We start from the raw sequence: 26,679 nt of genomic DNA, 5'->3' as shown, positions 1-26,679 counted from the left end.
CTGGGTATCGTGTAGATGCATGAGGATTACACCCCATGGAAGACAACGGCAGGGCAATAAAGGAGGAACCGCCTCCAGGCACATATCTGAGCTCAGGTCATTCTTAGGAATGGTGAATTACTATGGGCATTTTCCACCAAATTTGTCATCCCCTTAAATGGTGTCAAACACATCAGGACTGTGCCTTAGCACCCAGTGTCCAATGGACTGGCTGAAAAGGCAGTCCAAACCTTCAAGACATCTCTTAAGCAGCAGACAGGGGAGACCCTGGAGACCAGAATCTCACAATTCCATCTGAGCTATAGAACCACTCCGCACTCTGCAATGGGAGAGTCGTCAGCGGAGTTGTTGACGGACTGGCGTCTTAGAACTGTGATGAATATCACGTTTGCCGCAGAATTCGGTTTGAAATAAGGCATTAATACAAACATCATTTTAATTCAAAGTGGAATAAAACCACTTCAACTCAAGGTCAAGTAGAAGTTACCACCTGATGGGAAAAACTCGGAGCTGGTTTCAAAGGCTCATTATACAAACAAATACAAGATAATAAAGGCTTTTCTTTGACAGACCATAAATTCTTTGAGATCACTCCCTGCACCTATAAATATTCAAAACATGGGGACAAGGAATTCTTCAGATAAATAAGTACACAAATCCTTTCTGAACTATATCGCTTGACACTTAGAATAACACCCTCACAAATGGTGTCTGTTTTTGTATCTAAAGAACATGACAACACTGAAAAAAGACAGGCCTCGATACAAGTCCCCTTTGCCAATATATCTTAAGACACCTGACATTTACACAGGCACTAAGATCATTAAAACATGTATTGATGATAACACATCCAATTAGCCATTTGGCTAACCAACAATAAGTGACAAGAAACCAGATGCAGTCCTTGACTGATAAGAGAATTTTATGTACATAAAAAGGGGGGCATTTTAGCAGAGAGGTTCCTTCTCACTCCCCTGCAGGAGTGTGAGTTAAAGCTCTGTTCTTCAAGCTTGCCTCGTCAGACAAAACTTAAGGTTTTGTAAGTATGTTTTTGTTTAACTTCTTAGAAATGTATTAAGAAATTGATAGGAGATACTTTAGGATTTTCCATGTTTCAGATATCTCATTCTATTGAGAGAAGTTAGTGTGTTAGCAGATAACATAGGACTGTTAACGATTTTGAATTAATAACAGAAAACTAAAAAGACTGTTAGTCAACTTATATTTTTTAACTCTGCAATTCTGTATGTATCTATTGTGAGTATTTTTACAATAAAAATACTTTGATTAAAATTATACTGTGTAGACTTACTCTCAAAATTTAAACTCCTAGACACTCATTTAGGAAGCCTTAAATGGCTAGGACCCATGACGATAGAGGTAACGATTTAGTTATGAGTGACGTATCTTAATTTTTCCCATAAAAAGTAACTCAGATCCTGATTAACTGTCTGAGATCCGGAAAAGCATTCTCCCTTCGTGAGATCTATTCTGAGTCTTGGCAGGAAAACAGGTTTCCCTCTTTTGGTGGGTTAAACTAGAGCATGGTTTATTAATAAAGTATTATCAGGCCCGGAATAACCTAAATCCTTCACAGAACCAGACTACTCCTGATGTTTCCGAATTTTCCGGGGAGGGTAGAGAACAGTCCGTGCAGCCAGAAGAAAAATGACGATTCTGGCAAATCAACAAGGTCACTTTCTCTGTAGGAAGTCGTGTATGTGAAAGATTTTGGAAGTGGCGTGTGTTAGATCCCAGGAGATGTTTTATCAAAAACAGAACCTTAGCCTTATGAATTGAATGTACAAGGAAGAATGGTCCAGAAGCATGTAGACAATTGACAAGGATAAGAGTTGTCCCAGCAGCCAGTCCTGCCAGCCACCTGAAACCATGTTGCCAGCAGGAAACATTGGCTATCCAAGCAGTACTAAGCCAGCCTGTGATAGGTGTGTCCGTCATCCCCATGGAAACAGGTATAGCTGAGTTACCAGTACTCCTATCAGGACTCCTACATTAGACTCCTATTTATTGACTACAGCTCCGCCTTCAACACCATAATCCCAGCCAAGCTCATATCAAAGCTCCAAAACCTAGGACTTGGCTCCCCACTCTGCAACTGGATCCTCAATTTTCTGACCAACAGACCACAATCAGTAAGAATGAACAACAACACCTCCTCCACAATAGTCCTCAACACCGGGGCCCCGCAAGGCTGCGTACTTAGCCCCCTACTCTACTCCCTGTACACACACGACTGTGTGGCAAAACTTGGTTCCAACTCCATCTACAATTTTGCTGACGATGCGACCATAGTGGGCCGGATCTCGAATAACGATGAGTCCGAATACAGGAGGGAGATAGAGAACCTAGTGGAGTGGTGTAGCGACAACAATCTCTCCCTCAATGCCAGCAAAACTAAAGAGCTGGTAATTGACTTCCGGAAGCAAAGTACTGTACACACCCCTGTCAGCATCAACGGGGCCGAGGTGAAGATGGTTAGCAGTTTCAAATTCCTAAGGGTGCACATCTCTAAAAATCTGTCCTGGTCCACCCACGTCGATGCTACCACCAAGAAAGCACAACAGCGCCTATACTTCCTCAGGAAACTAAGGAAATTTGGCATGTCCACATTGACTCTTACCAACTTTTACAGATGCACCATAGAAAGCATCCTATCAGGCTGCATCACAGCCTGGTATGGCAACTGCTCGGCCCAGGGCCGCAAGAAACTTCAGAGAGTCGTGAACACCGCCCAGTCCATCACACAAACCTGCCTCCCATCCATTGACTCCATCTACACCTCCCGCTGCCTGGGGAAAGCGGGCAGTATAATCAAAGATCCCTCCCACCCGGCTTACTCACTCTTCCAACTTCTTCCATTGGGCAGGAGATACAGAAGTCTGAGAACACGCACGAACAGACTCAAAAACAGCTTCTTCCCCACTGTCACCAGACTCCTAAATGACCCTCTTATGGACTGATTTCATTAACACTACACCCTGTATGCTTCATCCGATGCCAGTGCTTATGTAGTTACATTGTATATGTTGAGTTGCCCTATTATGTATTTTCTTTTATTCCCTTTTCTTCTCATGTACTTAATGATCTGTTGAGCTGCTCGCAGAAAAATACTTTTCACTGTACCTCGGTACACGTGACAATAAACAAATCCAATCCGATCCAAAACCTGTGGATGGGCCGGGTATTGTGGTTTCTGCAAAAAGCACCTTGGTGTATCACCCCTGTCAGACCAGTTAGCCGTTCCACTAGAAGTCGGAAACCGCCTGATAGACTCAATTTATGATGGACTCATTGCATGTGTTTAATGTTTTAATTATTTTTTTTATATATACATTTAGAGTACCCAATTAATTTTTTTTTCCAATTAATGAGCAATTTAGCGTGGCCAATCCACCTACCCTATGCATCTTTGGGTTGTGGGGGCGAAACCCACGCAAACACGGGGAGAATGTGCAAACTCCACTCGGACAGTGACCCGGAGCCGGGATCGAACCTGGGACCTCGACCCCGTGAGGCAGCAATGCTAACCACTGTATCACCGTGCTGCCCAATGTTCTAATTCTTGGGAACTAAATAATGTAATTATTATTGTAAATATAAAAGAACTTAGAGAGGGAGGGATTCAAAAAATAAATAAATTTAGAGTACCCAATTCATTTTTTTCTAATTAAGGGGCAATTTGGCGTGGCCAATCCACTTACCCTGCACATCTTTGGGTTGTGGGGGCGAAACCCATGCAAACACGGGGAGAATGTACAAACTCCACACGGACAGTGACCCAGAGCCGGGATCGAACCTGCGACCTCGGTGCCGTGTGGCAGCAGTGCCAACCACTGTGCTGCCAGGCTCTGGCATTCCTTTTTTCAGTATAAATTTAGAGTACCCAAATCATTTTTTCCAATTAAGGGGCAATTTAGTGTGGCCAATTCACCTATCCTGCACATCTTTTGGGTTGTGGGGGCGAAACCCACACAAACACGGGGAGAATGTGCAAACTCCACACGGACAGTGACCCAGAGCTGGGAACAAACCTGGGACCTCGGCGCCATAAGGCAGCTGTGCTAACCACTTCGCCACCGTGCTGCCAAGAGAGGGAGGGATTTGATGTTCGTCCCCTTTGTGGGCATCTGCCGAGAGGGACCCGTGGCCCCGGGTAACCAATCAGGGACCAGGGTGGCGGATCACGCTAACAAGCGCGGGTTTCTGTATCAGTTTGATCCTGGAGGCTGACACGCAGCCATGATGCTGGACACCTCTGCATTGTAGTCATATGTAAATAAACTTTGCAGTTGTTATTTACCTAACTGGCGAACAAGAAATATTCCACTGAGATTCATTCATCTTCAAAGTAGAATCACTTTAACAGAATGCTTGCATTTACCAGATTGCACAACCTCAGAAACGGGCTTGTCTTGTACATGAGCCATGTGTCCCAGGACGGAGAAGATGGCAAATCCAGCAAACACACTTGTAGCACAATTAACAACACAGACGACAATGATGTCGGTGTAACAGTTATTGTAGAATTTGTTGTAGGATGACAGTGTGAGTAAACCTCCCCAGCTGATGGAGGTAGAATAGAAAATTTGTATTGCAGCATCTTTCCAGACCTGGGGAATAGAATGGAAAATTATTCAGCACCGGGAGATTTCAATAAAGACCATGCCATGGCACTGGCTCTTCGTAGGAGGTATTGAAACAGGTATCGAAGAGTGGATGGCAGCCATTACACTTCATCATGATCCCATGACATCCTTTCATTACCCATCGTGCCCCATCCTGCCTCCCACCGTCTATCCTGTCCCATCATAACCCTATGGGGTTACTGGGTTATGGGGATGGGGTGGAGGTGTGGGCTTGGGTAGGGTGCTATTTCCAAGAGCCGGTGCAGACTCGATGGGCCGAATGGCCTCCTTCTGCACTGTAAATTCTATGATAATGATAATGATCACATCTTGCTCCATCTTACTCCTTTCAAACTGTTACCATTGAGAAGCCCAAAATCATAAATTAACCACTCGGGCATATCCCCAGGATTGAGGTGAAACTTTCATCCGATTCCCTTGAAATCTGGCCTAGAAGCGAAGAATCCAAAAGCAACTCTCAGGCTTTTAACTGATCGTCCCCAAGGTTTAGGAGATAAATAAACAGAAACCAGAAACAGTTTGAGCGTAAATTACAGCTGAGATTCTATGGATTATTCTGGTGTGTCTGAGCATCAGCCAGTTTGGAGAGGTCTGACTGGCTTCCAATGTAGAAGTCAATTCCTTTGTAGGCTCCCTCCAGGGTAAGACCTTTGATCAGGAGTATGGTCAGAACCACATAAGGGAACGTCGCAGTGAAATAAGCCACCTGATCATAGAGAGGAGCTTGTTAGAGTTTCCTGTATTACTGGTACAACATTTACAGCGCTGAATCCAATTGAATGCTAAACTGACAGCAGAGATCAATTGGGGGAGTCAATATATACATGAAAGAATTAGTTAAAACCTGAGCTGCAAGTTAGAACTGAATTTAAATTGTACAATATCATGTACATTATTTCTAGCCCAGATTGAGGATAGTAACTCCTTTGTTCAGGAAAATTGAACACAGTTTGATGAATATATTTAACTGCTCACCATGACTCCTCGGAGTTTCTTTGTCATTTCCTTTTTCAGACAAGTCCCAATTCACTCAAATAAAACCATGACCCTAATCTGCCCAACGACTTAGCCAGTCCTGCCCAGTTCTTTCAGAGTAATTGGAAATTCACCTGAAATCCCTGAGAATGAGGGGCACATTTCAAGGTTTTTGGAGCATTGCTGTTGATTCACTCAGGAGTAAGATCGTCAGATCTCACTCAGGCCCGAAATGCTCATGAATTATGGATCTCGCATTTAACAATAGGAACCAAAATCTCTGCTGGCATAGCACCTTTAATATCATGAAATATCCCAAGGCGCTTCACAGAAGCATTATCAAACAAAATATGACACTGAATCACATAAAGAGGTATTGGTTGGGCATCGAAGCATGCCCCTGCCAACCCCACCTCGTCACCTGAAAGTCATGTGTGAGCCCACATCCGAGAAGGCTCAAGCTGTCTGGCTTGACAACAACATATGATTACAATCCCGGACCAGCCCCCTACATTCAATGTAGTTGAATTTTGTAAGTTATCCATTCTTGACCAAGATTGACACAGTGCAAACATACTACCTCTGCCAATTATAAAATACACATGGATGATCATGGTGAAACCTACTGATGCGCAACTTTCAGTGTAAAATGGTTCATTAATTCCACGTACGAGTATGAAATGAAATGAAATGAAAATCGCTTATTGTCACAAGTAGGCTTCAAATGAAGTTACTGTGAAAAGCCCCTAGTTGCCATATAATCATCCCTTGGCATTTTGTGACCTCTAACTGGTGATAATCCATTAAATCAGTCAAACCCCACCCTGCAAATCAACCTCAGGAACCAGTCCAATCACCTTAATTCATACCTAACATCGAGATATCCAGAATGTTTTGACAAATTTGGCAGTGGTCAATGGAGCTGCGAAGCTCCGTTTCCAGGAGAATGCAAGTCCGTCCATTGATTTGGTGCATAATTTGTATTTTTTAAACTGTGAAAAACCGTAAGTGAAGGATAAAAGCAAATTACCACGGTTGCTGGAATCTGAAACCAAAGGGTCACCTGGACTCGAAACGTTGTCTCTTTTCTCTCCCTCCAGACGCTGCCAGATCTGCTGAGATTTTCCAACATTTCTCTTTGGTCATAAAAGGATGGCCTGAATCAACTCAGCATGTCCACGAGCACCTGAGGCCATTTTCTCTTCATTGAGAATTCATCTCCCAGTTTGTCATTTTTAAAGATATAACATCACACCGGAATCTTTGCAACCTGACATTCTTCAGCAACTTCATTGCTCAGACATGGACATATGGGCAGCATGGTAGCACAAGTGGTTAGCACTGTGGCTTCACAGCGCCAGGGTGCCAGGTTCGATTCCCTGCTTGGTCACTGTCTGGTGCGGAGTCTACACGTTCTCCCCGTGTCTGCGTGAGTTTCCTCCAGGTGCTCCGGTTTCCTCCCACAGTCCAAAGACGTGCAGGTTGGGTGGATTGGCCATGATAAATTGCTCTTAGTGACCAAAAGGGTTAGGAGGGGTTGTGGGGATAGGGTGGAAGTGGGGGCTTAAGTGGGTCAGTGCAGACTGGATGGGCCGAATGGCATCCTTCTGCACTGTATGTTCTATAAAAAGATTGGATGAGAAGACTCATAAGAGACACAGTCTATTGGCTGGGCATGAACAATCATATTGACATCATCATCAAGAAGTGCAAAGGGCCATTAATTCCACATGAAATTCCTACCCATCCTTGGTCCAAGTCACATCTGGCCTGTTTCATCTCCATGGCACTGACTTCACCATGATGGGGTACCGAGTACCCCATTATTCAACAATTGCAAATTACGTCAGAACAACTGTCACGCACAATCTAAGTACTCTTTTCTGTTCATATGCTGTGCCCAGAGACAGTCGACAATTTATTGTAAGCCAGTTCAGGACATATGTGCAAAGTGGAATAGCATTCACACTGGCTGGTTTAACTGCCAGCGACCATTAGCAACCTGAGACCCAGACTTCCAAACGTATCTTGGAGGAAGTCCAACCTCTGGGGTCTACTGGCCAATCAAACAGGAAAGGTGGCCAATGCAGGGCTTGGTCCCCTAAAAACAGTATTCCTGCAGCTGGGTAAAGGATGATATTGGGGTGGGGCAGGGGTTTCACCGGGTCAATCTGACAAGGACCATGCAAGGAAATGCGCTGGTGGGAGGGCAGATCGACAACAATGAGGGGGTGAGGAGGTGGGGGGGGGGGGGGTACCATGGCAGGGCACCTCCATTGGTTTAGGATGGACTCCCACCCCAGCCACAGCATGCAGCAAGGTTGCCACGGCTCATTTAGCATCCTCACCAACACGGTTTGGACACCCACACCACTGCTGGTCAAATACCAGCGGTGGGATGATGCCCTGAAGTGGACATTAGTTGGCATCAATGGATCTTTTGCTGGTCCATCAAATTTTCCATCCCAGCCGAGACGATTTCCACAGCGGGTGAGGTGGAGAATTTTGGGCCACAGAGTCAGTCCTTAGGAAACAAGAATGGATCTGGGACCAAAGACAATTGCTTCAGCCTTCCCGATATTTAATTGGAGGGAATTTCTGCTCAGCCAGCACTGGTATTTTTCAGAAAGCTAAATCAGTGCCAGAGAAAGTATTCCACAATTAAAAATCGGCTTGCTACTAGCCCTTCAGCACTGTCAAGTTTATCTTTGACATGACAACAATAAACACAGCTTGATTTACACAGACCATAATTCACTTGCATCGAGAAGTTTAAAACCGGAATGCAAGATTATTCCATTGGAGTTTAAGTTTTACAACTGTTCAATGATAAAATTGTACACATTCCTGGAAAAGATAATATGATTGTGGATGCCTTGTTGCACAGTTAAGTGCTGACTGGTTACCTTAGGGAAGGGAACCTGTATAATGGGGATGTTTTGGATGAGTATGTGCTTGTGGTTTTTGACGTGCATACTTCATAATGAAACATCAGTGCCCTGAAGTTTCAGTCTTTTTTTGGGTGGGGGGGGAGATATTTAAGGGTCCTACCTGTTCCTCCTTGTTTATTCCCTGTCTATTTGTCGTCCTGAAGTTAAGTATTGCTTATTGTAGCTGATAGGTGTAGTTTGACTCATGGTAGATATTGTGTTTGCATGAGATAACTCTTGTGTATGTAAATAAACCATATTTTGAACTAACTAACTGGTTGTGTAGTCATTTGATCGATATAAGGGAAGGTTTGTGGTTCACCAACATCATTAATAGAGCAACATGTTAAACATGGTCCCTGCTCCCAGACTCTTTCCCCCAACTCAATTCCCAGGTCTATGGGTTAAACACAACACTGGATTCAATTAAACACACAGTGAAAGGGATATCAGTCACTGATAATTGGCATTATTTGACATTTAAAAGTTCTGGTCATGAATCCAATTCCTTGAAGAAGGAAGTAAAAATGTTCAATAAAGCTTTGACTGTGTAAATATTGCTAAATGAAAACCTGCTGTGTTAGAAACCAGGAAGCTGTTAACTAAACTATTTTGTAACAGGTGTATGATGTAAATAGTGTCTTTATCTAAAGCAAACAGCTTTTCACTCATTAAACAGGACAAACAGGGGTGGCACGGTGACACAGTGGTTAGCACTGCTGCCTCACAGCTCTAAGGTCCCAGGTTCAATTCCTGTCTCGGATGACTGTCTGTGTGGAGTTTGCATTTTCTCCCCGTGCCTGCGTGGGTTTCCTCAGGGTGCTCTGGTTTCCTCCAAAAGTCCAAAGATGTGCAGATTAGGTGGGATTGGCTACGCTAAGTTGCTCCTTAGTGTCCAAAAAGATTGGGTGGGGTTGCTGGATTACGGGGATGGGGTGGAGGCGTGGGCTTAAATAGGGTGCTCTTTCCAAGAGCCAGTGCAGACGTGATGGGCTGAATGGCCTCCTTCTGCATTGTAAATTCTATGATCTATGATTCCCCCAACGAACCTTCCCAAAAGAAAGCTACTGTTACAGCTGTGCAGGTTATGGGAGCAGCTATTGTACTCATTTACTTACTCCCAGTATTGCTCACTTGGACCCTGGTGAGGAACGTAGATTTCTGATCCATTTGGACAAGTTTCATTGTTTACATACAGCCATGTTGTATTCACAATTTCAAAACATCCATCATCCAGAGTGAGATTGCAGAGTGGATCTAGAAAATGGGAAATGTGTTTTAGAATTACATTTCACTGGGAATGCTGCTGTCATTTCTCGGGATATAATCAGGATCACTGTTTCACTGTTAACTGAATCAGCCCATCCACATTTATGACATGGTGGAGGTTACAGGTGGGTCAGAGCACAAAGATACAATCTGCACACTCCACTCACAGCACAGTCCTGCTCCAGTAATCACTCTTTGTGTGATGGTAGATTTTATTCAACAGATACGCTACTACCCAGATTAAAAGCTTGAAGTCAGTGAGGGAGACTTTGCCTGAGTGATTCAGTGAGCCTATTTGGGAATTTAGGTCAAAGTGGGAATGGGGGAAAGAGTGCTTTAGGGTAAGGTTTACTGCAAGAAGTGTGACTTAGACTGTGGGAATTGGGTAATGAAGGGAAGGGGGAGAAAGAGATGCTCTTTTGCTTTCTAACTTTCTGAGCCTTCAGGAAGTGGTCTTACTCTGCTACAGCAGAAGAAGATATTCGTTTGGTGAGTATCTGTTTTAGTCTATTCTTAAGGTTCAAAATAGTCTAGCAACTGGTGGCAAGGTTAATAAAGCAAAAGTAAAATATATAATTGAATAAAATAAATAAATAGTTAATGAGAATACATTAAAGATGGCAGGAAGGGTGATATATCACAGCTGCAGCATGTGAGAGCTCCTGGGTGCCAGGGTGATCCACGACAAACATGTCTGTAGCAAATGTTTGGAGTTTGAACAACTTTGGCTCAAGGCCTATGCGCTGGAGGCTGAACTACAGACACTGCAACACATGAGGGAGGGAGAACGTTACCTGGATGCTTTGTATCTGGAGGCAGTCACACATCCTGGATGTGGTCTTACAAGTTGGTCAGTGCTCAGGGGCAGGAGAATGTGATTGAAAATGAGACAGGTAAGAGGATCCAGCAGGCTGAAGCACAGGAGCCTCCGTCTTTACAATTGTCCAACAGGTTTGAGGTTTTTTCAGCTAGTTTGAATGAGACTGGGGCTGCAGGGTGGATGAACTGCCTGTCCACAGCACTTTGGTACAGGAAACCATTAAAGTGCCTGGAGCAAAACAAATGTGATGGTCGCAGGAGACAGAGGGATTGACACCGTTCTCCGCGTGAGTCCAAGTGACTGTGCTACCTGCACAGGGTTTGAGGCATCTGCTCAGAGCTGAAGAGGAATTTGCAGTGGGAGGGGGGAGAGCCCAGTCATCGTGGTTCATGTGGATACCAGCACCATAGGCAGTGCAAAGGAGGATGTTCTGCATAGTCACTATGAGGACCTGAGTGTAATATCCCGCACGGGACTAACGTGGTGGGAGTGATTATCTCCCCCATGGCTCTCGTGGAATACGAGCTCCCCCACTGAGGGTGGGAGGAACTCCATTTAGCATTGTATAAAAGGTAAGGCAGTAAGACACCGACCAGGAAAAAACAGGATCTACAGGAAAGTGTATATACCGTGACGATAAATAAATCAAAGCCCTGTATTTTATGCAGTGTGGACTCTCCGTGTCCTTATTAAATTGGGCACCAAATTAAGAAGCAGAACCTCAAAGATCATAATCTGTGGATTATTACCTCAGCTAAATGCAGATTGGCATCGAGCAAATCAAATTATAGAGAACAATGCGTGGCTCAAAGACTGGTGTGGGAGAAGTGGGTTTTGGTTCCTGGGGCGTTGGCATCGGTACTGGGGAAAGTGGGATCTGCACCATTAGGACACCCTGCACCTGAACCATGGTGGGACCAGTGGTCTAGCAAGCTGCATAATCAGGGAAGTAGAGAGACTTAAATGAAATAGTGGGGACAAGGGGTCAAATCTGGGAAGATGTGGAAATCAAAGAGCAGAGACAAGATAAAAGGGAAAGGTATTACAGGAAAAGTGAAACAGACCATGAAGGGAAGGGATAGGGAGTACAAATCGAACACTAAATGAACAAATGAGATTAGAGGTCATAGAAAGTATAAAAGGATAAACCTTAGGGCTCTGTATCTAATTGCACAAAGCATTAGAAACAAAACAGATGAAATGAGAGAGCATGTAGAAATAAATAAGTATGATTTGATAGTCATTACGGAGACATGGCTGCAGGCGGACATGGATGCAGGCGGACATGGATTGGGAACTGGTTATTAAACAGTCGGGATATTTAGGAAGGACAGGAAGTCAGGAAAAGGTGGAGGGGTGTCTTTGTTGTTTAATGATGGTGTCAGCACCATAGAGAAGGAGGACCTAAGTTCAGGAAACTAGGGTGTGGAAACGGTTTGGGGGAAAGGCAAGAAATCACTTGTGGGAGTCATGTGCAGGCCCCCTCCGAATAACCACATGGCAGGTTGGAGCCTATAGGAATAAATAATTCAAACTTGTCAGAAAGGCACAGCGATAATCATGGGAGACTTTAGCTAACACATAGATTGGATAAACCCGATGGGTAATGGTAGCCGAGAAGAGGGATTCATGGGATTTTCAGGAATCGTTTCTTCGAATAATATATTTTGGAGTCAACCAGAGAGTAGGTTATACTGGACCTCGTGTTGTGCAAAGAGATGGGAGTAATCAGCGATCTTATTGTGAAGGTGCCCCTAGGTAGCAGCAACCATGTACATTCAGTTTCAGGGAGAGAGGAGTGGGTCTGAGACTAGGGGCGGGATTCTCCCGAATCCCACGATAGCCCGACGCTGTCGGAGAAAAATGTTGCAAACCACTCCGGCGTCAGGCCAACCGGAAGTTGCGGAATCATCCGCACTTCTGGGGGCTAGGCCAGTGGCGGAGGGGTTGGTGCCACGCCAACTGCCGCCGAAGGGCCGGCGCGAGTTAGCGCATGCGCAGAACCGCTGGCATGGTTCCGCGCATGCGCAGTCTGGCTGGCGTATTCTTGCACATGCACATGGGGGCGTCTTCGCGCCGGCCATGGTGGAGCACTACAGAGGCCGGCGCGGAAGGAAGGAGTGCCCCCACGGATAGGCCCGCCCGCAGATCCCGATCGCGGGCCAGGCCACCGTGAGCACCCCCCCGGAGCCGGATCCCCCCGCGCCCCACCCCCCCCGACTTGCCAATTCTTATACTCAATGCCCCGGCCAATGAAGACAAGCATGCCGTATGCCTTCTTGACAACCTTCTCCACCTGTGTTGCCCCTTTCAGTGACCTGTGGACCTGTACTCCTAGATCTCTTTGACTTTCAAAACTCTTGAGGGTTCTACCATTCACTGTATATTCCCTACCTGCATTAGACCTTCCAAAATGCATTACCTCACATTTGTCCGGATTAAACTCCATCTGCCATCTCTCCGCCCAAGTCTCCAAACAATCTAAATCCTGCTGTATCCTCTGACAGACCTCATCGCTATCCGCAATTCCACCAACCTTTGTGTCGTCTGCAAACTTACTAATCAGACCAGTTACATTTTCCTCCAAATCATTTATATATACTACAAAGAGCAAAGGTCCCAGCACTGATCCCTGTGGAACACCACTGGTCACAGCCCTCCAATTAGAAAAGCATCCTTCCATTGCTACTCTCTGCCTTCTATGACCTAGCCAGTTCTGTATCCACCTTGCCAGCTCACCCCTGATCCCGTGTGACTTCACCTTTTGTACTAGTCTACCATGAGGGACCTTGTCAAAGGCCTTACTGAAGTCCATATAGACAACATCCACTGCCCTACCTGCATCAATCATCTTAGTGACCTCCTCGAAAAACTCTATCAAGTTAGTGAGACACGACCTCTCCTTCACAAAACCATGCTGCCTCTCATTAATATGTCCATTTGCTTCCAAATGGGAGTAGATCCTGTCTCGAAGTATTCTCTCCAGTAATTTCCCTACCACTGAAGTAAGGCTCACCGGCCTGTAGTTCCCTGGATTATCCTTGCTACCTTTCTTAAACAGAGGAACAACATTGGCTATTCTCCAGTCCTCCGGGACATCACCTGAAGAAAGTGAGGATCCAAAGATTTCTGTCAAAGCCTCAGCAATTTCCTCTCCAGCCTCCTTCAGTATTCTGGGGTAGATCCCATCAGGCCCTGGGGACTTATCTACCTTAATATTGTTTAAGACACCCAACACCTCGTCTTTTTGGATCTCAATGTGACCCAGGCTATCTACACACCCTTCTCCAGACTCAACATCTACCAATTTCTTCTCTTTGGTGAATACTGATGCAAAGTATTCATTTAGTACCTCGCCCATTTCCTCCGGCTCCACACATAGATTCCCTTGCCTATCCTTCAGTGGGCCAACCCTTTCCCTGGCTACCCTCTCGCTTTTTATGTACGAGTAAAAAGCCTTGGGATTTTCCTTAACCCTATTTGCCAATGACTTTTCGTGACCCCTTCTAGCCCTCCTGACACCTTGCTTAAGTTCCTTCCTACTTTCCTTATATTCCACACGGGCTTCGTCTGTTCCCAGCCTTTTAGCCCTGACAAATGCCTCCTTTTTCTTTTTGATGAGGCCTACAATATCTCTCGTTATCCAAGGTTCCCGAAAATTGCCGTATTTATCCTTCTTCCTCACAGGAACATGCCGGTCCTGAATTCCTTTCAACTGACACTTGAAAGCCTCCCACATGTCAGATGTTGATTTGCCCTCAAACATCCGCCCCCAATCTATGTTCTTCAGTTCCCACCTAATATTGTTATAATTAGCCTTCCCCCAATTTAGCACATTCATCCTAGGACCACTCTTATCCTTGTCCACCAGCACTTTAAAACTTACTGGATTGTGGTCATTGTTCCCGAAATGCTCCCCTACTGAAACATCTACCACCTGGCCGGGCTCATTCCCCAATACCAGGTCCAGTACCGCCCCTTCCCTAGTTGGACTGTCTACATATTGTTTTAAGAAGCCCTCCTGGATGCTCCTTACAAACTCCGCCCCATCTAAGCCCCTGGCACTAAGTGAGTCCCAATCAATATTGGGGAAGTTGAAGCCTCCCATCACCACAACCCTGTTGTTTTTACTCTTTTCCAAAATCTGTCTCCCTATCTGCTCCTCTATCTCCCGCTGGTTGTTGGGAGGCCTGTAGTAAACCCCCAACATTGTGACTGCACCCTTCTTATTCCTGATATCTACCCATATAGCCTCACTGCCCTCTGAGGTGTCCTCCCGCAGTACAGCTGTGATATTCTCCCTAACCAGTAGCGCAACTCTGCCACCCCTTTTACATCCCCCTCTATCCCGCCTGAAACATCTAAATCCTGGAATGTTTAGCTGCCTATCCTGCCCTTCCGTCAAAGAGGTCTCTGTAATGGCAACAACATCATAGTTCCAAGTACTAATCCAAGCTCTAAGTTCACCTGCCTTACCCGTAATACTTCTTGCATTAAAACATATGCACTTCAGGCCACCAGACCCGCTGTGTTCAGCAACTCCTCCCTGTCTGCTCTGCCTCAGAGCCCCACTGTCCCTATTCCCTAGTTCTCCCTCAATGCTCTCACCTTCTGACCTATTGCTCCCGTGCCCACCCCCCTGCCATACTAGTTTAAACCCTCCCGTGTGACACTAGCAAACCTCGCGGCCAGGATATTTATGCCTCTCCAGTTTTACGGTTTTAGTTTAGGCAGGTACAATGGGCGGCGTGGGCTTGGAGGGCCAAAGGGCTGTTCCTGTGCTGTATTGTTCTTTGTAAAGAAAAAACATATAATTGTGCAAAGGTCAATATAAAAAACAGCAAAGGATGACTAACAGATTAATAAAGGGGGAAAATTCAGAGTACAAGAGAAAGCTAGCGAGGTATATATAGACTGACAGTAAGAGTTTTTATCAATATTTTTTAAAAGAAAAGAGTTAATAAAGTGAACAAAGTCTATCTCGATAAATGATAATCGAAAATAAGGAAATGGCAGATGAATTGAACCAGTATTTTGATCGATCTTCACTATGGATGGTACAAGTAACATCTCAGAAGCAGCTGTAAACCAGGAATATTACAGTACCAGAGAAGTGATACTGAGGAAATTGTTGGAGCTGTGGGCCAAAAGCACAGGTCCTGATGGATTTCCAGAAGGCATTTGATAAGATGCCACATCAAAGGTTACTGACGAAAATAAAAGTATGGGGGAACATATTGGCATGGATAGAAGTTTGGCTGACTGACAGGAAACAGAGAATAGGCATAAATGGGTCATTTCAGGTTGGCAAAATGTAATGAGTGGTGTGCCATAGGGATCAGTGCTGAGGTCTCAACTGTTTACACTTTGTGTAAATAACTTAGATGAAAGGATGGTTGCCAAATTTGCTGATGATGCAATAGGCAGGTAAATAAGTTGCGAAGAGGACATAAGGAGGTACAAAAATACATTGATCGATTAAGTAAGTGGGCAAAGATCTGGCAAATGGAGTTCAATGGAGAAAAATATGAAATTGTCCATTTTGGCAGGAAGAATTAAAATGAAGCATATTGGCCAGGATTCTCTGTTCTGGAGTGGGCAGCACCGTAACACAGTGGTTAGCACAGTTGTTTCGCAGCTCCAGGGTCCCAGGTTCGATTCCTGGCTTGGGTCACTGTCTGCACGGAGTCTGCACATTCTCCCCGTGTCTGCGTGGGTTTCCTCCGGGTGCTCTGGTTTCCTCCCGAAAAACGTGCTGTTAGGTGATTTGGACATTCTGAATTCTCCCTCTGTATATCTGAACAGGCGTCGGAGTGTGGCGACTAGGGGCTTTTCACAGTAACTTCATTGCAGTGTTAATGTAAGCCTACGTGTGACAATAATAAAGATTATTAGATTGTTATTATTACTAATGCTGCGTGCTGTCTGGGGTTTGCTCTGCGGGACCGGTTTAAGTGCTGCTCCCCCTCGTTAGCAAGGACCTGCCGAGCGCCCGTTCACCCAGCCCCGACAAATCAGCCGGCGGGACAGTCATTTGCGACGTGATATCTGTGAGGCCTCATTATGTGGGCTAATTAACGTTAGATACCGGTGATGGCCTCGCCGGTTCAGCTGTCAGGAAACACCCAGGAGATCCCATTCGTTACCATACTTAGAACGAATGCAGTTAGAACACACCCAGAACAAATGAGGGAGCAAATGAGTAAGAACAATAGAACATAGTGTCAGTAGAGACAGGAAGAGTCATTCCATGGGAGATCAACTAGTCTTCTTAAAGTATTTTGCTTGTTCATAAATATTGATTGTTCACAATCCAAAATTCCAAGCAACTCAGTAACATGATTCCTGCTGCTGATTTTTATCCCAGTAGGCACGATTTAACGGCTGCATTGAGCCCGGCGTGGATCCGTGCACAGCGGTTAGATCACAGGAGAGGCCGAAATCATGATCTGTGCGAGGCGCCAGCTCATTTGCAAACTAACCGGCCCGCTCCTGTTGCTGGGTTGTGGATCCCACCTGGATGTGGTGAGACGGCAATTATCACCAATTATGGACAATCTCCCATCTAATTCACGAGATGGACGCCTTATCTAACGGCTTCCTTGGGTCTAACTGGCACCCCTGCAAGTGGTCACCTGGGCGCTGATTAGTATCCCAGGCGTCACAGCACCTGGGAGGTCTCCCAAGCCATAAGAACCCTGGGTGGTCAGGGACAGGGTAGAGTGGCACCCTAGCTCTCCTTCTGGCACCCGTGGACCTTGGCACTGCCCGGATGGCAAAAGCGCTGCCATGGTGCCCGGGTGTCAGGCTGTCACTGCCAAGGGCCAGGACCTGAGGGGTGCCATACCCATGAAGGGGGTATGAAGGGTGGGGGATTGAAGGGCAGGTGAAGGGTTGGGAGTTCTGAAAGGGGAAGGGCCCAAAAGGGAACATGGGAAGGCCTGAAAAGGGAGGGCCTTCAGCAACCGCATATCGGTGCGTCCTTAATTGGGGGCTGGGGTGTTAATGCACATGTATGTGGGGGGTTACATTGCCCGTGGATGGGAGTTGGGGTGTGGCACCCTTAAGATCGGGGTACCCTTTCAAAATGGTGGACTGATCTCTGAGGAGCTGGTCTGGCCGGCAAGTTTAGCTTCCCATTGCTGAAAAAAGTTCTGTGTGAACTGGACCGGAAAGAAACTCCCCATGGCCCCAAAATTCAATAGTTGTGTGGATCTCACCGACAAAGCCAAGGGGAAACATGCCCGAAATGAAACTTTCCCGTTAAACCGTGCCGGTCTCTGAAACTATTGTTTATTTTTCCCTCCCATTCAGACTGACAGACTGAAGAATGAACAATCGATCTCTATACTTTACCCGATAGACGTTCAGACAGTACCTTTGGGAGTCCTGCTGCATGTTTCATCTGCGCCCCACCAACTGAAGCAGTCTGCCCACGGCAGGGGGGTTTGGGAGGAGCCGAATAAGTAGTACAGGCTGTAGGCGATGATGCAGCAGTAGGAAATATGGGAAATTGAACCAAAAAGGATCATAATTACACCCACACCTTGAAAAGGAACAAGGAAGTGTAGAAACCATTATTTTGAAATTCATTCATTACAATCAATCTTTCTTTACAATTGGTTGCCGTGGTAACGTCTGCCATTGTCTGTATGTCCACAATTGTCTGGGATTATTGATAGACTGCTTGTTTATATAAACTAGTAATAGTTACATTTTTAGCATCGATATATTTACATTTTGAGCCAATCTTGCTTCAGATGTCTCAATTTTGTTTTATTCATGAAGCTAATGGAGAAGATAGCATACAGATCAGGAGAAGAGGCAGCACGGTAGCATTGTGGACAGCACAATTGCTTCACCGTTCCAGGGTCCCAGGTTCGATTCCCGGCTTGGGTCACTGTCTGTGCGTAGTCTTCACTTTCTCCCCGTGTGTGCATGGGTTTCCTCCGGGTGCTCCGGTTTCCTCCCACAGTCCAAACATGTGCAGATTAGGTGGATTGTCCATGCTAAATTGCCCTTAGTGTCCAAAATTGCCCTGAGTGTTGGGTGGGGTTACTGCATTATGGGGATAGGGTGGAGGTGTAGGCTTGGGTAGGGTGCTCTTTCCAAGAGCCGATGCAGACTCGATGGGCCGAATGGCCTCCTTCTGCACTGTAAATTCTATGATTCTATGAAGAGAGCTAGTTATTTCCTCCTTATTTTCTGGCTTGTAAAAAGTCAAAAATTGACAACCAGGTGACGTTAACAGAGGTTATCATTATCCAATCTGAATAAAAATCCACTTATTACAATCGGCACTTTTGCAGCTGGTGCCTCAGTTTCATTTGCTGAGCTTTTGGCAGGAAATCCTTGTGTGATGCCAGCTTTGTTCATGCTTGGCAGATTTCAAATCGACAAGATCACAGTAAGAGCGAGTTGGACGTGTTTAACTAAAGAACAAAGAAAAGTACAACACAGGAACAGGCCCTTCGGCCCTCCAAGCCTGCGCCGACCATGCTGCCCATCTAAACTAAAATGTTCTACACTTCCTGGGTCCGTATCCCCCTAATCCCATCCTTTTCATGTATTTGTCAAGATGCCCCTAAAACGTCACTATCGTCCCTGCTTCCACCACCTCCTCCGGCAGTGAGCTCCAGGCACCCACTACCCTCTATGTAAACATCGTCACCGCCATCTATGGTCACTGTCCATGTGGAGTTTGCACATTGTCTTCGTGCGTCTCACCCCCACAACACAAAGATGTGCAGGATAGGTGGATTGGCCACGCTAAATTGCCCTTTAATTGGGGAAAAAATTGGGTGCTCTAAATTTGTTTTAAAATTTTTTGAAAAGGAAAGGTTTAAAAGAACTTACCTTGCAGGGGAAATCAGTTGGAGTTGGAGTTGGAGTTGGAGTTTCAGCGGGAGCGGAGTGTAGAGGCTGCTGGTGGGTGAGTACTGAAATTTTAAAGTAACTTACCTTACAGGAGCAGATCTTGGAGTTTCAGCGGGAGCGGAGTGCAGAGGCAGCTGGTGGGTGAGAGGGGGGGGGGACTTACCATGGGGTACGGGCCTCTGGCACGGAGTCTGTCCTTGTTGCTCAGAAGGGAAGGGGGGAGAGGAGCAGAGCATTAGTAATTGGGGACTCGATAGTCAGGGGCACAGATAGGAGATTTTGTGGGAGCGTGAGAGACTCACGTTTGGTATGTTGCCTCCCAGGTGCAAGGGTACGTGATGTCTCGGATCGTGTTTTCCGGGTCCTTAAGGGGGAGGGGGAGCAGCCCCAAGTCGTGGTCCACATTGGCACTAACGACATAGGTAGCAAAGGGGACAAGGATGTCAGGCAGGCTTTCAGGGAGCTAGGATGGAAGCTCAGAACTAGAACAAACAGAGTTATTATCTCTGGGTTGTTGCCCGTGCCACGTGATAGTGAGATGAGGAATAGGGAGAGAGAGCAATTAAACACGTGGCTACAGGGATGGTGCAGGTGGGAGGGATTCAGTTTTCTGGATAACTGGGGCTCTTTCTGGGGAAGGTGGGACCTCTGCAGACAGGATGGTCTACATCTGAACCTGAGGGGCACAAATATCCTGGGGGGGAGATTTGTTCGTGCTCTTTGGGGGGGGTTTAAACTCATGCAGCAGGGGCATGGGAACCTGGATTGTAGTTTTAGGGTAAGGGAGAATGAGAGTATAGAGGTCAGGAGCACAGATTTGACGTCGCAGGAGGGGGCCAGTGTTCAGGTAGGTGGTTTGAAGTGTGTCGACTTCAATGCCAGGAGTATACGAAATAAGGTAGGGGAACTGGCAGCATGGGTTGGTACCTGGGACTTCGATGTTGTGGCCATTTCGGAGACATGGATAGAGCAGGGACAGGAATGGATGTTGCAGGTTCCGGGGTTTAGGTGTTTTAGTAAGCTCAGAGAAGGAGACAAAAGAGGGGGAGGTGTGGCGCTGCTAGTCAAGAGCAGTATTACGGTGGCGGAGAGGATGCTAGATGGGGACTCATCTTTCGAGGTAGTATGGGCTGAGGTTAGACACAGGAAAGGAGAGGTCTCCCTGTTGGGAGTTTTCTATAGGCCTCCAAATAGTTCTAGGGATGTAGAGGAAAGGATGGCGAGGATGATCCTGGAGAAGAGCGAAAGTAACAGGGTAGTTATTATGGGAGACTTTCACTTTCCAAATATTGACTGGAAAAGATATAGTTCGAGTACATTAGATGGGTCGTTTTTTGTACAGTGTGTGCAGGAGGGTTTCCTGACACAATATGTTGACAGGCCAACAAGAGGCGAGGCCACGTTGGATTTGGTTTTGGGTAATGAACCAGGCCAGGTGTTGGATTTGGAGGTAGGAGAGCACTTTGGGGGCAGTGACCACAATTCGGTGACGTTTATGTTAATGATGGAAAGGGATAAGTATACACCGCAGGGCAAGAGTTATAGCTGGGGGAAGGGCAATTATGATGCCATTAGATGTGACTTGGGGGGGGTAGGGTGGAGAAGTAGGCTGCAAGTGTTGGGCACACTGGATAAGTGGAGCTTGTTCAAGGATCAGGTACTGCGTGTTCTTGATAAGTATGTACCGGTCAGGCAGGGAGGAAGGCGTAGAGCGAGGGAACCGTGGTTTACCAAAGAAGTGGAATCTCTTGTTAAGAGGAAGAAGGAGGCCTATGTGAAGATGAGGTGTGAAGTTTCAGTTGGGGCGATGGAGAGTTACTAGGTAGCGAGGAAGGTTCTAAAGAGAGAGCTAAGACGAGCAAGGAGGGGACATGAGAAGTATTTGGCAGGTAGGATCAAGGAAAACCCAAAAGCTTTCTATAGGTATGTCAGGAATAAGCGAATGACTAGGGAAAGAGTAGGACCAGTCAAGGACAGGGATGGGAAGTTGTGTGTGGAGTCTGAAGAGATAGGCGAGATACTAAATGAATATTTTTCGTCAGTATTCACTCAGGAAAAAGATAATGTTGTGGAGGAGAATGCTGAGACCCAGGCTATTAGAATAGATGGCATTGAGGTACGTAGGGAAGAGGTGTTGGCAATCCTGGACAGGCTGAAAATAGATAAGTCCCCGGGGCCTGATGGGATTTATTCTAGCATTCTCTGGGACGCCAGGGAAGAGATTGCTGGATCTTTGGCTTTGATTTTTATGTCATCATTGGCTACAGGAATAGTGCCAGAGGACTGGAGGATAGCAAATGTGGTCCCTTTGATCAAAAAGGGGAGCAGAGACAACCCCGGCAACTATAGACCGGTGAGCCTCACGTCTGTAGTGGGTAAAGTCTGGGAGGGGATTATAAGAGACAAGATTTATCATCTAGATAGGAATAATATGATCAGGGATAGTCAGCATGGCTTTGTGAAGGGTAGGTCATGCCTCACAAACCTTAGCGAGTTCTTTGAGAAGGTAACTGAACAGGTGGACGAGGGTAGAGCAGTTAATGTGGTGTATATGGATTTCAGTAAAGCATTTGATAAGGTTCCCCAAGGTAGACTATTGCAGAAAATACAGAGGCTGGGGATTTATGGTGATTTAGAGATGTGGATCAGAAATTGGCTAGCTGAAAGAAGACAGAGGGTGGTGGTTGATGGGAAATGTTCAGAATGGAGTTCAGTTACAAGTGGAGTACCACAAGGATCTGTTCTGGGGCCGTTGCTGTTTGTCATTTTTATCAATGACCTAGAGGAAGGCGCAGAAGGGTGGGTGAGTAAATTTGCAGACGACACTAAAGTCGGTGGTGTTGTCGACAGTGTGGAAGGATGTAGCAGGTTACAGAGGGATATAGATAAGCTGCAGAGCTGGGCTGAGAGGTGGCAAATGGAGTTTAATGTAGAGAAGTGTGAGGTGATTCACTTTGGAAGGAATAACAGGAATGCGGAATATTTGGCTAATGGTAAAGTTCTTGGAAGTGTGGATGAGCAGAGGGATCTAGGTGTCCATGTACATAGATCCCTGAAAGTTGCCACCCAGGTTGATAGGGTTGTGAAGAAGGCCTATGGAGTGTAGGCCTTTATTGGTAGAGGGATTGAGTTCCGGAGTCAGGAGGTCATGTTGCAGCTGTACAAAACTCTGGTACGGCCGCATTTGGAGTATTGCGTACAGTTCTGGTCACCGCATTATAGGAAGGACGTGGAGGCTTTGGATCGGGTGCAGAGGAGATTTACCAGGATGTTGCCTGGTATGGAGGGAAAATCTTATGAGGAAAGGCTGATGGACTTGAGGTTGTTTTCGTTGGAGAGTAGAAGGTTAAGAGGAGACTTACTAGAGGCGTACAAAATGATCAGGGGGTTAGATAGGGTGGACAGTGAGAGCCTTCTCCCGCGGATGAAAATGGCTGGCACGAGGGGACATAGCTTTAAACTGAGGGCTAATATATATAGGACAGAGGTCAGAGGTAGGTTCTTTAAGCAAAGAGTAGTGAGGCCGTGGAATGCCCTACCTGCTACAGTCGTGAACTCGCCAACATTGAGGGCATTTAAGAGTTTATTGGATAAACATATGGATGATAATGGCATAGTGTAGGTTAGATGGCTTTTGTTTCGGTGCAACATCGTGGGCCGAAGGGCCTGTACTGCGCTGTATCGTTCTATGTTCTATGTTCTAAAGGGATGGGTGGATCAGAGGAGTGCTGGGAAGGGCACAGAGTGACAGCTGCTACCTGAAAGTGATATAACACCCACCTTTGACAAAACTTGAAATGTTAGCTCCGTTCTCTCTCCACAGACGCTGTAGGACTTGCTGATTTTGTCCAGCCTTTTCTGCTTTTGTTTCAGATTCCAGCACCATGGTAATTTGCTCTTCAGTCACCTTTCCTGTCCTGCTAAGGTCATTAAACCTTTTCCAACACTGTATCCAGGTCCTGCTGCTTCCAGCCACCACGAGCCAGCCCGGCCTGTTTTATCAGTGTGGTCGAGGCTCCAGGCCAGAAGGAAGATAATCTCCTTCTCGTCCTAACATCTCCAGCATTATCTCCAGGGAAGAGTCAGAGGCCAAGGGCCAGCCTTCTCACCTTGATCTTTCAATCTCAAGCCACCAGTAGCTTTCACAAGCAACTGATCTGACATATAAATTAGAGGCAGGAATGGGCCACTTGGCTCTTCCAGGTTTGTCTTGAAATATTGAGCTGTCGTTCGCGGTCGTTATCACACTTGGCATTTTGGGGGAACCAAAAATGGAATGCCAATGCCTTGGTTGAGTTGAAGAACCATCAAATCCGTAGAATCCCTACAGTGCAGAAGTAGGCCATTCTTCTAATCGAATTTGCACCGACCCACTGAAAGAGCACCTCACCTTGGTCCAATCCCCATAACCCCACCTGACCTTCACATCTTTGGACACTAAGGGACAATTTTAGCACCGCCAATCCACCTAACCCACCAAAGCAAACCCACTGCTAAAACAAATGCATTCTCAACTAAGTACCACTGTATGCAGATCTCAAGTGAAAAAATTCCACCAGTGGGGGAATTATCCTAAGATGGTCACAACGAAACAACTCAGGAGATACGTCTTTCGCCAGAGAGTGATTATAATGTAGAGCTTAATGCCACTGATTAAGCCATATAGATATGATGCATTTAAGAAGAGGCTTGATAATGATATGAGGGAGATGAAAGGGTTTGCTGACAGAGTTGGACAAATAAAGAATGGAGGAGGCTCAAATGGAGCATAAATGGGACTGGCTTCACAAACTGGCCTGTGCTCAATATCCAATGTCATTCCACGCAATCAGTTCACTGAAAGAGACTGAATGCCCTCTTCTACAGATAGAGAATGAATGTTTTTATTCCAATCTTTCAACTTCAAACACCTCATGGGCCTGCAGTTGCAGCAACAGAATGAAACAAAAGCAATTTCTTTTTTTAAAAAAAATATTTTTATTGGCATTTCTCATATTTGTAAACAGTTGTATATATCACATTTTCCTCGTATGTGCTAATTTCCTTTATTATACAGAGAGGTTTATTTTGTCCTTCGTTTAGCTGACCCTATGTGCATTTTGTTGCCCTCTGGATTGGTCTATGGTTCCTCGGCCTTCTCCACCCCCCCCCCCCCCCCCCCTCCCTCCCCCCCTCACCCCATCCCCCCTGTCTTCGGCTGTGCTTTTCTTTTATATTCCAGACAGAATGGAAAAAAAATAACCCCCCATTCTCTCGTGGTTTCCCCACCTTCCTTCCGCCTGCCCCCCTCCCCGGGTTGCTCAGTCTTTTGGTACCTCATCGATCTTGGTGTTTAAAAAAAAATTATTCTTTGCTTATTCCTCGCTGCTGGCCACGAACAGGTTTTGGAACAGACCGACAAACAGCCCCAAGTATCCAGGAAGCCTTCCTCTGACCCTCGGGTGGCGTATTTAATCTTCTCCAGGTGGAGACACTCCGAAACGTCAGCGAGCCAGTCTGCAGCTGTGGGTGGTGCTGCCGATTGCCAGCCGAGCAGGATTCTCCGGCGTGCGATTAGGGAAGCAAAAGCGAGTGCATTGGCCCCTTCCCCATGTGTAACTCTGGCTGCTCCGAAACGCCGAAGTTTGCCAATATTGAGCATGGCTTCACCCTCACCCCCACAACCTTGGACATTGCCTCGGAGAAGGCTGTCCAGAACCCAGCAAGCTTGGGGCAAGCCCAAAACATGTGGGTGTGGTTGGCCGGGCCCCTCTGGCACCGCTCACATTTGTCCTCCACTTCCGGGAAGAACCTGCTCATTCGGTTTCTGGTCAGGTGCCCTCTGTGCACCACTTTGAGCTGCATTAGTCTTAGCCTTGCGCAGGAGGAGGTGGAGTTCACCCAGCTCAGTGCTTCGCTCCAGAGTCCCCATCCTACCTCTGTTCGTCCAGTTCGTCCTCGCATTTTTGTCTGGTCTCGTCCAGTGGAGTCCAGTAGCTGTCCGTATATTTTCCCACAGAGCCCCCTCTTCTCATTGATTGTGCCCATCCGGTCCTCTAGTACTGTGGTTTCTGGGGCCCGGGGTACCCTACTGTCTCTTTGCGGAGGAAGTGTTTTATTTGGAGGGTCTCATTTCCTGTCTTTTTGCTAGTTTCCACTTCCTTGTGTTATGGGCCAGGGTTTAGAGAACCCTAAAGTGTATCGTGGAGTTCACCTGACCCAAAACTTTTAATAGATTGTGGTATGGGGAGCACACGGCCCACTCTACAGGTGTGGTACAGCAGAAATGGAAAAGTATTTTTTAAAGCAAAATAATGTTTATTCTATGAACTCAAGTTAACCTTTTCGAAACAAACAGTGAACATCTTAGCAACCATTAATTCAAATACAACCCCCAAAGGATACAACACTAAGTAATCCGTAAGCTGTCCTTTTAACATCCAGAAGATGTTACACAGAGGGTAGTGGGTGCCTGGAACTCGCTACCGGAGGAGGTGGTGGAAGCAGGGACGATAGTGACATTTAAGGGGCATCTTGACAAATGCATGAATAGGATGGGAATAGAGGGATACGGACCCAGGAAGTGTAGAAGATTGTAGTTTAGTTGGGCAGCATGGTCGGCACGGGCTTGGAGGGCCAAAGGGCCTGTTCCTGTGCTGTACATTTCTTTGTTCTTTGTAAGACTTAAAAAATAAAAGCTTTAAACAGAAGCATAATCGGTTTACATCCACTACTGAGAACATTTATAATTCTGAATTAACCAAATGATCAAGAGATAGTCTTTTGATGGCAGTGAGAAGAGCAGTACACGTGCTTGGTCTGGCTTCAGCTCCAACGCTGAAAACGAAACCAAAAAGACACAGACACACCCAAGCTTTTCTCAAAGTGAAACTAAAAAGCAGAGCCAGAGCTCAACTCCACCCACACTCTGACATCACTGCAGTAACTTGAGCAGCCAAATATTTCTTGAAGCGACATTCTCATGACACCTCCCCCCAAGGAAAAAAAAACCCATCAACTTCAAGATGATTTCATTTTTCACTATTCGTTAAGAAATATACTTTTTTGTTTAAAAAAACCTACACGCAAACAGGTATAATAAGATAGTCCATTTTTTTGTTCTTCTTCCTCCAACTGAAACTGCTTCCGTTCATCACATTCG

At 46.0% G+C, this 26,679-nt stretch overlaps 1 protein-coding gene across 6 annotated transcripts in view; it reads right to left on the bottom strand.

Moving 5' to 3' along the window:
- The window catches only part of LOC140420885 (sodium- and chloride-dependent neutral and basic amino acid transporter B(0+)-like), a 138,165-nt gene that overhangs the window by 59,218 nt on the left and 52,268 nt on the right, over window positions 1–26,679 (bottom strand). For all 6 annotated transcript variants that reach the window (XM_072504999.1, XM_072504998.1, XM_072504993.1 and 3 more), the window contains 3 exons: window positions 18,040–18,207; window positions 9,691–9,829; window positions 4,403–4,631 (listed from right to left, as the gene is read on the bottom strand). In XM_072504999.1, coding sequence (XP_072361100.1) covers window positions 4,403–4,631; window positions 9,691–9,829; window positions 18,040–18,207 — 536 coding nt within the window. The remainder of the gene's footprint in view (window positions 1–4,402; window positions 4,632–9,690; window positions 9,830–18,039; window positions 18,208–26,679) is intronic.

Source organism: Scyliorhinus torazame, chromosome 5 (assembly GCF_047496885.1).
Source record: "Scyliorhinus torazame isolate Kashiwa2021f chromosome 5, sScyTor2.1, whole genome shotgun sequence".
Lineage (NCBI taxonomy): Eukaryota > Metazoa > Chordata > Chondrichthyes > Carcharhiniformes > Scyliorhinidae > Scyliorhinus > Scyliorhinus torazame.
Note: the sequence above shows the minus strand (reverse complement) of the source record. Positions and strands in the feature narration are given on the sequence as shown.